A 17,759-nucleotide genomic window follows, 5' to 3' on the forward strand; every position below is an offset into this window, starting at 1 on the left:
ATACCTGTTTGATAATGATGGCTTCTAAAACTGAGAAAAGTCAGTAAGGAGCCTTAATAATAATAAATGTGGCTGTTATTAAGTCAGATATTTAAAACTTGTCAGGTCCCCTGTCTTTTGTCAGAGGAAAGAGGCTATTTTGAAGCCTTCTAGCCCTTGATTTAGTTTCAGGATAATGGACTCCTCTTCACTTGTGACATTGGTATTCTCCTGTTGCCTTTAAAAAGAAAAGTACCTGAAATTTGTGGCTGGATATGGCATTTCTTATCCAGAGTAGCGGGTTTTTAGATAGAAATGCTATAGATTTTAGCATGAGACTCTATTTCTTAACAAAATTTAGGAAGGAATGGGCGATGTTTGTGTTGCGTATTTTTTTAGTGAGCAATCCACTAGATCTACTTTATTAACTAATTATAGTTGAAAAGCAAGCTTGGCTGCCCTATGTGTGTGACTTGGCGGTAGCGTATTCTGAGCATGTTCGGTCGGCCTCAGCTTGCTGCTGATTGAAGTTCTCGGCCAAATATTGATTTTAAATAGGTGCCTACTGTTGCCCAGCAACTCTCATTCCCTTCAGGAGAAGTGTTTCCTATGAGCCTCTAGTTGCTGAGAATAGCTGTGTAAGCACTGTGAAAGTTTTTCCAAATTAAAATTTGGTCCTCCAGTTCATTTATTCCTTTCAGAGCTCTGACAGTCGGGTGTGTTTATGCCCCCCTGCAGAGCCCTCTTTAAGCTCAGTCAACAACTTGGAAACATTCAGCTTGGGCGAAACCTCTTTATCTTCCAGTAATCTCTCCATAGAGACCACTGTGCTCTTAAATACACCATTAATACCCTTAGACGGGACGGCCTGCTGCCATTCTCTTATTACTGAGCAACTGCTCCAGACTCTTCATATTACTGTAATTCCAAACTCTAAGTAATTATCACTTTGAAAAGGCCAGGCAAGTGTACACCTGTTGTGACATAGCCGATTTTGTCCCCCGTCTAAACTTGCTTGCTTTGTGAGCTGCTAGGGAAGAAACAAACGGGACAAAAACAATCCCTGAGGAAACAAACACCCTTTGGCTACAAAATCTGTCTCTTATTTTCCAAGATAGATATTTCGTAAGTGCTAAGGCCATGTAAAATGACAAGCATTAGATACTGCTTAAGCCTTCATCCTAAGGCAGATTAGCAGCTGTTGTCTAAAGCAAGCATCAGGCCTCACCTTGGAGTTTGTCCAGGAGGCAGAATCTCAGGCCCCATCCCGGATCTGTTAGGTCAGAATCTGTAGTTTATCTCGGTCCCAGGTGGTTTGTGAATGTACAAGTTGGAGAGGCACTGGTTGGAAAACTTCAGCCTGAGCCTGCAATTACTGAAACCACTCATCAATGTGAGGAGGGATCATAACACTTGAACTCAAACTCTGTTTATAAAATGAAAAATTTGTGTATTGTAGTTAACGATCTGAGCACATGGCGAATATCGAGCTATTCTGTTATTTCCTGCTGTGCTCATGAAACCTCTTCAGTCCGAGGACAGTAGTGGCAAGAACACGTCCCGAATGGATAAGAGATGATCTCACTGAAAGAGACCTTTTTGCACAATTTTAGAATCCAGTCCCGGCTCCCTGGAGATAGAGAATTCAGGCGTTGTTGAGATTTCTCGACAGGTTCTGGCTCTCCCAGTTGAAGACTCAACCAAAAAGTGTTTGGAGGTAGTTATTAAGGGGAGGGAATGAAGCCTCTTGCTCTTTTTTTTTTTTTTTAATATATCCTCTGTATCTTTATTAATTTTTTTAACATCTTTATTGGAGTATAGTTGCTTTACAATGTTGTGTTAGTTTCCACTGTATAATGAAGTGTATCAGCTATATGTGTACATATATCCCCATATCTCCTCCCTCTTGCGTCTCCCTCCCACCCTCCGTATCCCACCCCTCTAGGTGGTCACAAAGCACCGAGCTGATCTCCCTGTGCTATGCGGCTGCTTTCCACTAGCTATCTGTTTTACGTTTGGTAGTGTAAATATGTCCATGCCACTCTCTCACTTAGTCCCAGCTTACCCTTCCCCCTCCCCGTGTCCTCAAGTCCATTCTCTACATCTGTGTCTATATTCCTGTCCTGCCCCTAGGTTCATCAGAACGATTTTTTTTTTTTTTTAGATTCCATATATATGTGTTAGCAAACGGTATTTGTTTTTCTCTTTCTATCTTCACTCTGTATGACAGATTCTAGGTCCATCCACCTCATTACAAATAACTCAATTTCGTTTGCTTTTTATGACTGAGTAATATTCCATTGTATATATATTCACATCTTCTTTATCTATTCATCTGTTGATGGACACCTAGGTTGCTTCCGTGTCCTGGCTATTGTAATAGTGCTGCAGTGAATATTGTGGTACATGACTTTTTGAATTATGGTTTTCTCAGGGTATATGCCCACTAGTGGGATTGCTGGGTCATATGGTAGTTCTATTTTTAGTTTTTTAAGGAACCTCCATACTGTTCTCCATAGTGACTGTATCAATTTACATTCCCACCAACAGTGCAAGAGGGTTCCCTTTTCTCCACACCCTCTCCAGCAATTATTGTTTGTAGATTTTTTTGATGATGGCCATTCTGACTGGTGTGAGATGATACCTCATTGTAGTTTTGATTTGCATTTCTCTAATGATTAGTGATGTTGAGCATCCTTTCATGTGTTTGTTGGCAATCTGTATATCTTCTTTGGAGAAATGTCTATTTAAATCTTCTGCCCATTTTTGGATTGGGTTGTTTGTTTTTTTGATATTGAGCTGCATGAGCTGTTTATATATTTTGGAGATTAATCCTTTGTCCGTTGCCTCATTTGCAAATATTTTCTCCCATTCTGAGGGTTGTCTTTTCATCTTGTTTATGGTTTCCTTTGCTCTGCAAAAGATTTTAAGTTTCATTAGGTTCCATTTGTTTTTTTATTTCCATTTCTGCAGGTGGTGGGTCAAAAAGGGTCTTGCTGTGATTTGTGTCAAAGACTGTCCTTCCTATGTTTTCCTCTAAGAGTTTTATAGTGTCTGGCCTTACATTTAGGTCTTTAATCCATTTTGAGTTTATTTTTGTGTATGGTGTTAGGGAGTGTTCTAATTTCATTCTTTTACATGTAGCTGTCCAGTTTTCCCAGCACCACTTATTGAAGAGACTGTCTTTTCTCCATTGTATGTCCTTGCCTCCTTTGTCATAGATTAGTTGACCATAGATGCATGGGATTATCTGGGCTTTCTATCCTGTTCCATTGATCTATATTTCTGTTTTTGTGCCAGTACCGTATTGTCTTGATTACTGTAGCTTTGTAGTATAGTCTGAAGTCAGGGAGTCTTGATTCCTCCAGCTCCGTTTTCTTCCCTCAAGACCGCTTTGGCTATTCGGGGTCTTTTGTGCCTCCATACAAATTTTAAGATTTTTTTGTTCTACTTCTGTAAAAAATGCCATTGGTAATTTGATAGGGATTGCATTGAATCTGTAGATTGCTTTGCATAGTATAGTCATTTTCACAATATTGATTCTTCCAATCCAAGAACATGGTATATCTCTCCATCTGTTTGTATCAACTTTCATTTCTTTCATCATCATGTATGTTTTCTGCATACAGGTCTTTTGTCTCCCTAGGTAGGTTTTTTCCTAGGTATTTTATTCTTTTTGTTGCAGTGGTAAATGGGAGTGTTGATGTCTCTTTCAGATTTTTCATCATTAGTGTATAGGAATGCAAGAGATTTCTGTGCATTAATTTTGTATTCTAAAACTTTACCAAACTCATTGATTAGCTCTAGTAGTTTTCTGGCGGCATCTTTAGGATTCTCTATGTATAGTATCATGTCATCTGCAAACAGTGACTGTTTTACTTCTTCTTTTCCAATTTGTATTCCTTTTATTTCTTTTTCTTCTCTGATTGCTATGGCTAGGACTTCCAAAACTATGTTGAATAATAGTGGTGAGAGTGGACATCCTTGTCTTGTTCCTTATCTTAGAGGAAATGCTTTCAGTTTTTCACCATTGAGTATGTTTGCTGTGAGTTTGTCATATATGGCCTTTATTATGTTGAGGTAGTTTCCCTCTATGCGTACTTTCTGGAGAGTTTTTATCATAAATGGGTATTGAATTTTGTCAAAAGCTTTTTCTGCATCTATTGAGATGATGATATGGTTTTTCTTCTTCAGTTTATTAATATAGTGTATCACATTGATTGATTTGCATATATAGAAGAATCCTTGCATTCCTGGGATTATCCCCACTTGATCATGGTGTATGATCCTTTTAATGTGCTGATGGATTCTGTTTGCTAGTATTTTGTTGAGGATTTTTGCATCTATGTTCATCAGTGATACTGGTCTGTGGTTTTCTTTTTTTATGCCATCTTTGTCTGGTTTTGGTGTCAGAGTGATGGTGGCCTCGTAGAATGAGTTTGGGAGTGTTCCTCCCTCTGTATATTTTGGAAGTTTGAGAAGGCTAGGTGTTAGCTCTTCTCTAAATGTTTGATAGAATTTGCCTGTGAAGCCATCTGGTCCTGGGCTTTTGTTTGTTGGAAGATTTTTAATCACAGTTTCAGTTTCAGTGCTTGTGATTGGTCCGTTTATACTTTGTTTCTTCCTGGTTCAGTCTCTGAAGGTTGTGCTTTTCTAAGAATTTGTCCATTTCTTCCAGGTTGGCATAGAGTTGCTTGTAGTAATCTCTCATGATTCTTTGTATGTTTGCAGTGTTAGTTGTTACTTCTCCTTTTTTCATTTCTGATTCTGTTGATTTGAGTTTTCTCCCTTTTTTTCTTGATGAGTCTGGCTAATGGTTTATCAATTTTGTTTATCTTCTCAAAGAACCAGCTTTTAGTTGTTTTGATCTTTGCTATTGTTTCCTTCATTTATTTTTCATTTATTTCTGCTCTGATCTTTATGATTTCTTTCCTTCTGCTCACTTTGGGGCTTTTTTGTTCTTCTATCTCTAATTGCTTTAGGTGTAAGGTTAGGTTGTTTGAGATTTTTCTTAAGCCTCTTGCTCTTTAATATCTCCAAAAACATTTCTTAAAGGAAAGAAAAAGAAGCCTCTGGCCTGTTTATTGGACAGGAGCTCAATTTCAGTTATTTTGAGAGGGCAGAAACACACTCCACCCATAACATTCAAAGCTCCTGCCAAGTGAGAATTTCTTTGCAAGTCAGTAGGTCAAGTAATAGAGTTGGTTGGAACTCATTTATCACTTAAAGATTTGCATTTAGGTCTGAATAATTTGAATATATTACTAGTTTGTACATTTTTCTGGAGAAGGGGGTTTCAAGGGGTAAAGTTTTTTCTTAGAACACAGTGCCACAATAGACTTTTTTCCCCTTGGGTTAGAAAATAAAGGGAGAAAGTAATGGCATTCTCATAGGGAGTATTTCCTACAATTCTAACATAGAATTTCCAATCTGAGGGCTGACATACTTTGAAAAGAAAGTCAGGATTATGCAGTGTAGGAATTGAAGCCTCCTCCTGAGCCAGGGATGTCGTCCTGAACTGCCTTCTTTATCTCATCCATCGCATACACCACAAAGGAACATACAGACCAACCACCCCCACCTCCTGTTCACTCACTTCTAGCCTCTCGTCCTTCCCCTGGCCTCTGCTCCCCCTTACCTGTCTTCTACCATTGCTGTGACTAAAATTTCTATGCAGGATCACCGGGACACCGAGTCCAGTGGCTTGTTTATAAATCTCTGTAGCATTTGGTCCTGTCCACTTTCTCTCCTCCCACTATTCCTGTGGTATTGGTCACTGAAGTTTTTGTCCATGTTTTTGCCTCTTGAGAGCACTTGAGCCAGACTGCCCGAGTTTGAATCCTAGCTTCACCACTTGCTAGTTGTGTGTCTGGGGCAAGTTATTTATCTTTTGGGTGCTTCAGTTTTCTCATCTATAAAATGGGGGTAGTGAAAAAACCTACTCCACAGGGTTGGTGTAATGTGCATAGGAGAATGTCTGGTACATAGTAAGGGTTCCTGAGGGGTGAGTTGTCATTATTGTCATTGTCTTCATCACCATCACCACCACCACCACCACCACCATCATCATCACTACCACGACCACCACCACCATCACCACCACCACCACCACCATCATCACCATCACTACCACCACCGCCACCACCCTCATCACCATCACTACCACCATCACCACCACCACCATTACCATCACCACCACCACCATTACCATCACAACCACCACCACCACCACCACCATCACCATCACAACCACCACCATGACCACCATCACCACCGCCACCATGACCACCATCATCACCGTCATCACCACCACCACCACCACCATCACCATCACCACCACCACTACCACCACCACCACCACCATCACCACCACCCACCACCACCACCACCACCATCATCACCACCACCACCACCACCACCACCACCGTCATCATCACCATCGTCACCACCACCACCATTACCATAATCACCGTCAGCACCATCATCATCATCATCAAAGGGCAGTTCTTGCTCTTTGCAGGCTTCTTGGCCTGCTTCCTACTTGCAGGTGTTCACTGCCTTTTTTCTTTCTTCCTTTCATAGGACCCATCTTCTCTTTGGGCTCTTCCTTGACAGTCTTGGGGTTTCCCACATTGATATCTTTGGTCCTAACCTTTTCCTGAGCCCCAGAGTTTAATTTCTAACCACTGGCTGGCCATTTACATTCAGAATTTTCTGAGCATTTTAAACCCAACCTGCCCAAATGGAATCCACTTTCTGGTCCTTCAGAGTCTCCTCTCTCCCTCCTTCCACCACTCCTCTTCCCTCCTTTCATCTTCATTGATGCCATCACAGACTTTCACAGCTCCTGCTGGGGAATCACAGGTAGAGCTTGGTCTTTATTTCCCCCACACCCCAGTCATCCAGTTGGGCTTCAGGGTCTGTTGAAGATTCCCTCCATGGTATCTTGGAATATGTCTTTGCCTTTCTCTTTCCACTATTGCTCCCTGGAACACACTCTTTGTATTAGTTTGCTCTGGCTGCCGTTGGGTGGCTTAAACAACAGAAGTTTATTTTCTTACAGTTCTAGAGGCTGGAAGTCCAAAATCAAGGTGCCAACAGGGTTGGTTTCTGGTGAGGACTCTCTCCTGGGCTTGTGGACAGCCACCTTCTCAAAGGCCTCACAGGGCCTTTCCTCTGTGCATGTGCTTCCCTGGTGTCTTGTCTTTTCTTATAAGGACACCATTCCTATTGGATTAAGGCCCCACCCTATGACCTTATTTAATCTTAATTACCTCCTTAAAGCCCTGTATCCAAAATACAGTCACATTGGGGATTAGGGCTTCAACATATGAATTTTGTGGGGGACACAGTTCAATCCATAACAGCCTTGGTGCTGCTGATGGTTTCACTGATCTCCTATCTCCCCTCTGTGATCCATGTTCATATAGAGGCAGGAACGATCTTTCTAAAACAATGGTCCCCAACCTTTTTGGCACTAGGGCCTGGTTTCATAGAACACAGTTTTTCCACGGACAGGGTTGGGGGCAGGGAGGGTTCAGGCGGTAATGCTAGTGATGGGGGAGATGGTTGAGGAGGAAATGCGAGCGATGGGGAGCGGCTATAAATGCAGGTGAAGCTTCGCTCACTTGCCCGCTGCTCACCTCCTGCTGTGCGGCCCAGTTCCTAACAGGCCACAGACGGGTACTAGTCCATGGCCTGGCGGTTGGGGACCCCTGTTCTAAAACAGAGCTCTGACCACCTCCCTCCCATTTCTAATAGCTTGACACAGCTCCCCCTTGCTTAGACGCAGTGTGAGGATTCCTGCTATGGGACTTTTGGGCTCTGTCCTTCAGTTCTTTACCCCTACTAATCTGGAAACTGGAGATAACTTTACCAACCCCGTGTTGCCATAGGATGACGTAAATGCTGACAAGTAATTGTTGTTTTGTTGTTATGAAAATCACGTTCGTGCTCCATAGTCTGCCGTTCAAGGTCCTCCATCACTTTGTTCCTCCGTGTGGTCCCCTGCCAGCAGCCTCCCCTCGTCTGGTGCTTGTTAGTGATGCAGGTGCTGCACTGTAATTAGATCCTCAGGTGATTGGTATGTGAGGGTCTGGTTCCTCACCTGCTTCTTAACTGCAGTCCAGCTTTCTCCTGGTGCAGAAAGGAGACAGGCCTTGGAGACAGACAATGTGGTTTCAAATCCCAGCTCCTGGAATTTGGTTTCAAATCCCAGCTTTGGGTGGGCGTGGATGTTTACAGACCCTGTCTCTGCTTTGTTTCCATCTGAAAAATGGAGACAGTCATAGCGCTTACCTCACAGGGGTTTTTCGAGGATTAATTGAGACATTGTGTAAATAATGGAGTCTCTACCCTTGTGATTTTAAATTGGATTTCATATTTGAAACTAAGTACCTTTTTGTGTGCTTGGTTCATGGTACTTTTTTTTAAATTGAGGTATTGTTAATTTACAATGTTGTGTGGTTTCAGGTGTACAGTAGAGTGATTTAGTTATACATGTATATATATTCTTTTTCAGATTCTTCTTCATTTTAGGTTATTATAAGATATTAAGTATAGTTCCCTGTGCTATACAGTAGGTCCTCGTTGTTTACCTACTTTATATATAGTAGTGTGTATATGTTAATCCCAGACTCCTCATTTATCTCCCCTGACCATCTCCTTTGGTAACCATAAGTTTGTTTTCTATGTTGTTTTGTTTTGGTTTTGAGTCAAGGTTTCCTTACGTGGCACTGGGGGGGAAATGGCGGTGGTGTTTCTTAACCCCTCGGCCTCTGTACTGTCTCATGCTGATCATGGAACAGGGTCCTGCTGGTTTTCCTCAGGCAGGATGTGACCAGCAAAGATATGATGGTGAGACTCCTTTTCCCGTGGAGGGTCAATCAGCTGCTTCTTCAGGGGAAGGTGGAGAGAATCCTTTCAGGTCTCAGCAGTGGCCAGGAACCAGAAAGGGTCTGTATGTCTATCCCTTTGTGACACTTCACCCCATTATGGCTGGGAGAGAGAGCCTGTTCCTTGCCGCTCCAGCTGCTTCAAGCCTACTTAACCCCATAAAGAGGAGTTCTTCTCAGTCAGTTTTAAAAAAACCTTTTCAAACTTACAGAAAGTTTGCAAGAATAAGAATACTAATGGGCTTCCCTGGTGGCGCAGTGGTTGAGAGTCCGCCTGCCGATGCAGGGGACACGGGTTCGCGCCCCGGTCCGGGAAGATCCCACATGCCACGGAGCAGCTGGGCCCGTGAGCCATGGCCCTGAGCCTGCGCGTCCGGAGCCTGTGCTCCGCAACGGGAGAGGCCACAACAGTGAGAGGCCCGCGTACCGCAAAAAAAAAAAAAAAAAGACGACAGCTCCATATTCTACCCAGATCATTCACCCACTGCTCACATTGTACCCCATCTGCTCTATCATTCTCACACACATAGTAGTTTATTTTCTGAACCATTAGAGAGAAAGTTGCGTACATCATAGCACTTTGCCCCCAAATCCTTCCATTTGTACTTTCTAGGGAGAGGGATATTCTCTTACATAACCACAGTACAGTTGTAACTTCAGTAAATTCAATATTGATCCAATACTTCTATCTCATCTGCCATTGTATTCCAGTTTTTTTAAACTGACCCAGTAATGTCCTTTATAGAATTTCTTTTTTCTCTTTGGTTCAGAACCCAGTCTAGGATTAGGTATCATTTCTAGTTGTTATGTCTTTTTAGTCTCCTTCAATGTGGATCATTTTCACAGCTTTTTATGACATCAACATTTTTGAACAATGCAGCCTCTGCCTCTTTAAAAAAAAAAAAAAGAACCTTTCTCATTTTGGATTTGTGTGATGTTTCCTCATAATCAGATCCAGGTTCTGCATTCTTAGCGTGAATACCTCGTAAGTATTCAGGGTATCACATTTGAAGATTCATGTCCACCTGCCTCTCGAGTGATAGCAATGTTGATCATCCAGTAAAGGTAGTGTTCAGTTTCTCCCCCGTGTTGTTACTGTATTTTCCATTCCAACACCTAATTAATCTGTGGGGAGGCCCCAAAAGACCACGCATATATCCCACTTATAAAACTTTCTTCCTGATTCTTGCGTGAGTCTCTGTGGTGACGGTGGATGCAGTGTTTTTCTCTAAGAGGCTTCCTTCTTCCTCTTTATTGATCTCCTTATTATTTGTATGGCATGTTAGTCTGGGTTCTTCAGAGAAATAGACCAATAGGATATCTATATCTATATATCTGCATCTATGTCTATAAATAAGAGATTTACTGTAAAGAATTGCCTCACAATTATGAAGCAGAGTCCCAAGTAGTCACAGCTGGAAACCCAGGAAGGTTGATGATATACAGTAATTCCCCCTTATCTGTGGTTTCACTTTCTGTGCTTTCAGTTACCCGCAATTCTAAAACGTTAAATGAAAAATTCCAGAAATGAACAGTTCATAAGTTTTAAATTGTTCACCGGTCTGAGTAGTGTGGTAAAAACTCGTGCTGTCTCACTCCTCCCCGCCTTTGACGTGAATCAGCCTTTTGTTCAGTGTATCCTGCCCGCTAGTCACTTGGTAGCCAGCTCAGTTATCAGATTGACTGTCACGGTATCACAGAGCTTGTGTTCAAGTAACCCTTGTTTTACTTAATAAAGGCCCCAAAGCACAAAGAGTAGTGATGCTGGCAATTTGGGTATGCCAGAGAGAAGCCTTTAAGTGCTTCCTTTAAGTGAAAAGATGAAAGTTCTCAACTAATTAAGGAAAGAAAAATATTGTATGCTGAGGATGACGATCTACGGTAAGAATGATCTTCTATTTGTGAAATTGTGAAGAAGGAAAAAGAAATTCGTGCTAGTTTTGCTGTTGCATCTCAGACTGCGAAAGTTAACAGCCACAGTGCATGATAAATCCTTAGTTAAGGTGGAAAAGGCATTAAATTTGTATAATAAGGTATTTTGAGGAAGAGAGACCACGTTCACATAACTTTTATTAGTATATTTTTGTAATCATTCTATTATTAATTATTGTTAATCTCTTCCTGTGCCTAATTTATAAATTAAACTCTATCATAGGTATGTATGTATAGGAAAATTTCTCATGGTTTCTGCCCCCATTGGGGGTCTTGAAACGTATTCTTTACTAATAAGGGGGGCACTCCTCTACTTCTAGTTTGAGTCTGAAGGCCTGAGAATCGGGAAAGATGACGGTGTAAATTTCATTACAAGTCCAAGTCCAGACACAGAAGACTGATATCTCAGCTCGAAGACAGTCAGGCAGAGAGAGTGACTCTTCTGTTCAAGCCTTCAACAGATTGGATGAAGCACATCCACTTTGGGGAGGGCAGTCTGCTTTACTCAGTTTACCGATTAAAGTGTTAATCTTGTCCACAAACACCTTCACGGACGCAACTACAATAATGTTTAATCAAATATCTGGGTACCTCGTGATCCAGTCAAATTGACACATGCAGTTAACCATCGGATATGGACTCTTGGACTCCTATTTTTAATGGTTTATAATCCACTGCTATCCTTAATTATGTTGGTGATCAAATTGTCCTGTATTTGGCTAGCTGGCTGCTGTGTCATTATGACACGTTCACAGGATCTGATATCTGTGGCCTGGCACTCCTGTTGGGCAATTGCATCGTCTGTCTGTGTGCCCTGCAAGCTCCCTCCAAGTAAATTTTTGTGTGTTATATAGCTTTTCTGTAGACTATCTCTTGAACTCTTTCAAAATTAGGGAGAACCTGCCTAGACATATTTGAATGATGTGTTAACGGACAGGTAGAAACTTAATATTGTTTGTAGTCATTAGTACTTAACTCCGTTTCCATTTGCACTAACAGGAGTCATCCAGTGGGTTATTGCTCTGTGGTGTATACTTTACTGGCTGGAATATTAACTTCTGAGCTGCCCATGGGTGCCCTCTGCTGGCACTGCAGTGCATACACACTTTTCTGGGATTTTTCTTCTGCCCACTTTGTCTTTTGGTTGATTGGTCTCTCCAATTATCACACAATTATGGATCATGCAGTGCAAACAGTTTTGGAACCTGCTTTGTTTACTGATATCAAGAATATCTTTCCCTGTAAATATATACATTTCTACGTCATCATGTTCATGTTTGCATAGTTTTCTATTATGTGAATGTTCTATTTAGCATTTAAATAATCCACTTTTAGGAAGCATTTGTATTCTTTATTTTTTCTATTTTATATAGCACTAAAGTGGACATTCCTTGTATACAAACCATTCATATGTGACTTATTAAGTTGAACTTGATAAGTGGATAGGAATTTGACAGGTAAAAATATAGGGAAAAGAGACTAGTTGGAGAAAATTGCATAGGCCAAGTTTAGGATGTATTCAAGCAATAGGAAAATCAGGTTTGGCTGAAACGTGGTGGGGTAATAGTGCGAGATGGTTGGAAAGTAGGTATTGTAGGATTCTTTCTATTGAACTGATAGACTCCAACTCCAACCGTAAGTGAAGCAGAATCGAAATTTCTCTGTTTAATAACCGGGAACCCCAGGGCAGCTGGATCTAGGGACTCAGATGCTCTTGTTCTGTCCCTTTGCTGTCACCGATTGTCCCTCTGTCCCTTCCCAGGTTCTCTTGCCTGTTGGCATGGGGACAGAAAGAGCTCTCAGCTCCCCCAGCTGGACATATGGGAAGAGTCACTTTCTCCCATTACTCATTGAGTAAACATCAGGGAAGGTCTGTAGTTGGTGCTTTTGGGGGTCAGATGTCTACCCTTAGACTAGTCCCTGTGAGCACGGGGATGGGGTGTCTGCATGGGCCAGATCTGAAGCGCTAGCCCACACCTGTGCCCAGGGGCAGAGGCCGGAACCACGGAAGACTCTCCCCCAGGAACCCTGTGGAGAAGGTGAAGCGGGATTCTTCAAGGAAAAGAGGGTGCTGAAGAGACAAACAGGAGATGTCTGCACATATGGGCGCTGGTCCATACTGGAACGCTTCAGGTAGGTCTGCAGTCGGTGCGGTCAGTGACGAACGAAAAGAGGGAAAGGATGAAAAAGCCATATTATGTGTACACGTTGGATGAAGAGCTCTTGCTGGTGCTTCAGTATAGAGGTGGAAAACGTGGAGGTGATTCCTCTTGCCTGGACTGTGGCAGTAGACTCTGAGTCCCTCGTCTTTTTTTTTTTTAATAATTAATTAATTAATTTTTGGCTGCATTGGGTCTCCGTTGCTGTGCACGGGCTTCTCATTGTGGTGGCCTCTCCTGCCGCGGAGCACAGGCTCTAGGTGCACGCGCTCCAGCAGTTGTGGCACATGGGCCCAACTGCTCCACGGCGTGTGGGATCCTCCCGGTGAGTCCCCCTCTTTTAGCCTCTTTCTGTCTACAGTGCATCCTATACACTGTTTCCAGAGTCATCTTTATAAAACATTTCATCCTGTTTCCCCCTGGCTCAAACACCTTCTGTGGCTTTTTTTGCACATTATATTAAGTATAAAAATTTGTCACTCAAGGTCTTTAATGGTCTGTCCCTAAGCTACACTTCCATTTTTTATATCTTACAGCCCCCTTCTACTTAGTTTCTGAATCTTGAGCCTACTGAATTTTTTTGCCATTCCATTAACATATCCCATGCTTTTCCCACCCCTGGTTCGCTGTTCTTATTTTCCTCACGTGCTAGAATGTATTGACTGCGACCTGACTGGAGAACTACAGCTGGTTCAAAGAGACAGATTTTACATAACGGTCCTAAGATTATACCTAAGCAAGTAGAGTAAAAATTTGAGACATCATTTAAATTCTGAATGCTCCTGTTTATAAATAAGGCATGCAGTGTCTGCATAAGCTGTTATTTCCTTTCTTCACTCCACGTGGATTAGAGCGAGGACAGCAGTCCAGAATGCAGCCCCTGCCCTGGAGGGAAGGCTGTCTGGGCCCGGAGGGAAGGCTGTCTGGGCCCAGAGGGACTGGCAGGTGGACACATCACATCCTGTGTGCTGCTGGCGGAAGGGAGAGCTGGAGAAGGCAGGGCTTCCGAGAAGAGATGGCGTTTCTGCCTGAGTCTTGAAAGACGAATGAGCTTAGCAGGCAGAAAAAAGGCAGCATTTCAGGCAGAGGGTGTAGCATGGGGGTCCACACCAAAGATCAAGGACATGGGAATTTTGAGGGTTCTGAGGAGCTTGGAGGTGGCTGCGGCTTGCTCTGTTACCTGTGTCGGTGCTAATATCTTTTATCTTAGTTCCGGCTGCTGTAATAAGTTACCACAGAATTGGGAGGCTTATAACAACAGACATTTGTTTCTCACAGTTCTGGAGGCTGGGAAGTTCAAGGTTGGTTGATTTGATCCTGGTGAGAGCCCTTTTCCTGTTGGCAGATGGCTCTCGTCTTGCGTCCTCATGTGGTGGAGAGAGAGCTCGAGTTAGCTCTCCTTCTTTTTTTGGGAAGACACTAATCCCATCAGGGCCCCAATCCTCTTGGCCTCATCTAAACCTAATCATCTCCTAATACCATCATATTGGGGGTTAGGGATTCAACATATGCATTGTGAAGAGACACAAACAATCAGCCTGTAACACTTTCTAACACTTGTGGCTCAAGGAGGAAGCATGAGAATGGAGAAATGTTTTTTTCCACCAGTGATTTGGTGACCACGTGTAGAGTGTTGAAAGGATCAGTGGCCCCATTAACCACATCTAGTCCAAGAACGTAACTGATGCCTGCCCTATCTCAGTAAGAGATACTATGGATTTCAAGAAACCAGCCAACTCATTTTTTCCAATAATAAGAAACCATTTATTCTATTTCTAAATATAGAATAAACAGCATTTATAGTTGCCCAAATTTTGGTATCTCTTAGGAGAAAAACACAGGTTGATTTTTTGTTGTTGTTGTTACAACTAAACTTTTTAAAAACTTAGATAGACTTGCCAAAAATAGAGTACAACATGAGACTAACAGAAAAAAAAAATAGAAGATAACTCTTAAGATGAATATAGACTGTCTTGGTGCATATATATTTTATACACTAGCCACAGATTTTTTTTTCATGCTTAAAATATTTTGTTTCATATTTGCTTCCAATCCAGGGACAGTATATTGAGTTCCCGTTTTATCAGGTGGATTTGAAAAGGTAGAACACGGCCTTTTTTTTTGTTATGCAGTAACAGACCATCTCCCGCCTACGGGAGGGGTTGCTTTTATTTTCACCTCTTTAATATGAGCTGAGCCACGTGGGTGAAAGCAGCAGGAACCGTAAATGCTGTCGCTCTGGCAAAGGCCAGGGTTAGCTCAGAAAGGGTCTGTGAAGAGGCTGGGAAGCGGATCTGGTGACTTAGAAGTTTTGTTTTATTAGCCAACCAGGACGGTTGCTGTGCAGGTCGTGTTCGCACCCAGGCTATTGCCACCCCTGCAGGCCTGACCTTGGTTAACAAGGAAGGGGCAGGGGGATCTGGGCGCTTCACCTGCAGGGCTTTTCTTCTCTTGAAACGGAAACACCATCTTTGCAGAAAAGGGAAGGGAAGGGAAGGAAAAGAAAAGAGAGGAAGACAAGTCAGACTGACATTTTTGTTACACTAAAGCCAGACGTTGCTTTAGATAAAGTCATCTTGGAAATGGAGGTTTAGTTCTCTACCAAGCCACACACAGAAAGCCGGTCGCTTAACCAGGAAGCTTGGCTCTCAGGACTCCACTCTAATCCAGGGTGGAAAAAAAGTAGCCCCCAGATGGCATTTGTGGGAGATTACTGGCTGGTAATCCTTCCTTGTCCTAGAAGATTAAGTCTGCCCTGGTGTAGTTGTGGTCAGCTGAGTGATTTAAAAAAATAATAAATTGTGGTTTCTTGTCAATCTGCCAGTGTCTGACATTTGCTTGAACTGTTTGTACATCGGGGCCATGTTGCGGCACCAGGTCCTCCTTTGTTTATTGAAGAAAACTCCAGCAAGCTTGGTTTCCTGTCCAGGTTGTTGGTTGTTGGCTGAAATGAACAGCAGGTGGTGACTAGAGCCTTTCCTCAGGTTGCTGGGGAGAAGTCATTTATTAAACAGCCCTCTTGTCCCAAGGGCGTGACGGCTGCACCTGGGCCAGGAAGCCAAGCTCTCAGAAACCTGGGCTTGATTTTTTTCGCGCGATTGCCCAGTGCAGTGATCCGAGGGAATACGGGCAGAGCAGCGCTCAACTGAGGAAGAGCAGGCGGTGATAGAGCTATGCGTTCTGCATTCATCTGGAATGGACAGTAGAGAGATGGATTTTTACGAGGACTACCAGTCCCCGTTTGATTTTAACACAGGAGTGAACAGAAACTATCTCTACCTGTCTCCTAGTGGAAATACATCCCCACCAGGATCACCTACTCTTCAGAAGTTTGGTAACTACTAGTTTTCGAAAGTTAAGTTTGCTGTAATGAAACCTGTACACAACTTGGGATTTGCCGGGCCTTAAAATTCTTAGTGTAAAAAGGTACCGGGATATTGCTCTGTTGCCACTCGTTCGTGAAGCTGCTACAGATTCCAAGCAGAGAGCTAGATGGCTCATTAAATATTTAGAATATATGTTATATATTTAAATATATATATAAATAAACGGAAACTTAGATTTTATTTATTTTTTAATCTTGTATTGGAGTGTAGTTGATTTACAGTGTTGTGTTAGTTTCAGGTGTACCGCAGAGGGATTCAGTTATACATATACATATATCTATTCTTTTGCGGATTCTTTTCCCATACAGGATATTACAGAATATTGAGTAGATTTTAAAGGTAGAACTATTTGTATGGGCATTAGAGGTCTTCTGATCACCTTGAGTTCATTGAGCTGATAAATAACAAAAATGGGGGAATCCGAACGCTTCTGGTCACCTATGTAATTTATGAAGATCCCCCCTCCCCCCAATCTTGTCTTTGCGAAAATGAGGCTTAAGCATCTGAAACACTGACTAAATTCAAGGTTCTGCTAAGGGAGGGCCTGGATTTTGTTCTGGAATACTGTGAGCAACATGCAGAGATATCCAGGTGAGAGATTTTGAGAGAAAAACTCAAAGCTGCTAGACCTTTGGAAGCAGTCATTGCTTCCCAGGTGCTGCTCTAAGATTGCTCTGCAGGCCCGGAGCAACCATCAAGGAAGGGCTCAGTTTGTCGGTACCGGCAGCACAGAGCTGGAAGCAGCCTCGGCCACGTCCAGGCCAATCCCATCACTTTACAGCTAACACTTGGAGACGGTTAAACGACCTCTGTGACTTGCCAGAGAGGTAAGCAGATTTTCCTAGAAGTTAATGTTTCCCTTACTAACGAAGAGTAGGTCACATTTCTCTCTTCTTAAGCTTAAAAAGTGGGTAAATTAGGAAAAAGATGATAAAGGCCACAACACGAAACCTAGTTGTAAGTATTTTGGGGAGCACACTAAAGCAGCATGCCTCTCGCCATTGGTCACAATCCGTGGCCACCTGTGGGGGTGTAGTTTGGATTTCCAGGAATGGAAAATTGTTGACAGTAACAGGGTAGAGCTGATCTCCAGCAGTTGGGGACTGGCAGGCAGCAGCTGGGTGCCTGCCCCCAAAGGATGACCTCCTCCATCCTCACCTCTCAGTCCTATGTGTAGGAAATGCTTCAAGAGCAACACACAGTAGGAAGTTAGAGCTCAATGACAGAGTGAAGCCTAAGTGACATTGGCCGTGGGAGCTGGGACCGTAGTGACCTGACCTCAGTTAGATCTTGGTGATCAGTGTGCAAGGCTTCGAGATTCCCAGGAGGATTCTGCCGCTCGTTTGAGGTATCTCTCAGTCTTTTTATGTCTCTGTTCCACCTCCTTTTACTTTTCCCAGCTGTAGTAT

General features: G+C 42.7%; 1 protein-coding gene across 4 annotated transcripts in view; it reads left to right on the forward strand.

Moving 5' to 3' along the window:
• TPD52 (tumor protein D52) overlaps positions 1-17,759 on the forward strand; it is a 311,826-nt gene that overhangs the window by 59,027 nt on the left and 235,040 nt on the right. The window contains exon 1 of one of the 4 annotated variants that reach the window (XM_067712004.1): positions 12,815-12,938. The exons of 1 other annotated variant lie outside the window; for it this stretch is intronic. In XM_067712004.1, coding sequence (XP_067568105.1) covers positions 12,896-12,938 — 43 coding nt within the window. In that variant the 5' untranslated portion in view covers positions 12,815-12,895. Of the gene's footprint in view, positions 1-12,814; positions 12,939-17,759 lie in introns of those variants that run through there. 2 more of the 4 variants (XM_067712000.1, XM_067712005.1) reach the window with 2 other exon arrangements.

The sequence above is a fragment of the Pseudorca crassidens genome, chromosome 17, assembly GCF_039906515.1.
Source record: "Pseudorca crassidens isolate mPseCra1 chromosome 17, mPseCra1.hap1, whole genome shotgun sequence".
Classification (NCBI taxonomy): domain Eukaryota; kingdom Metazoa; phylum Chordata; class Mammalia; order Artiodactyla; family Delphinidae; genus Pseudorca; species Pseudorca crassidens.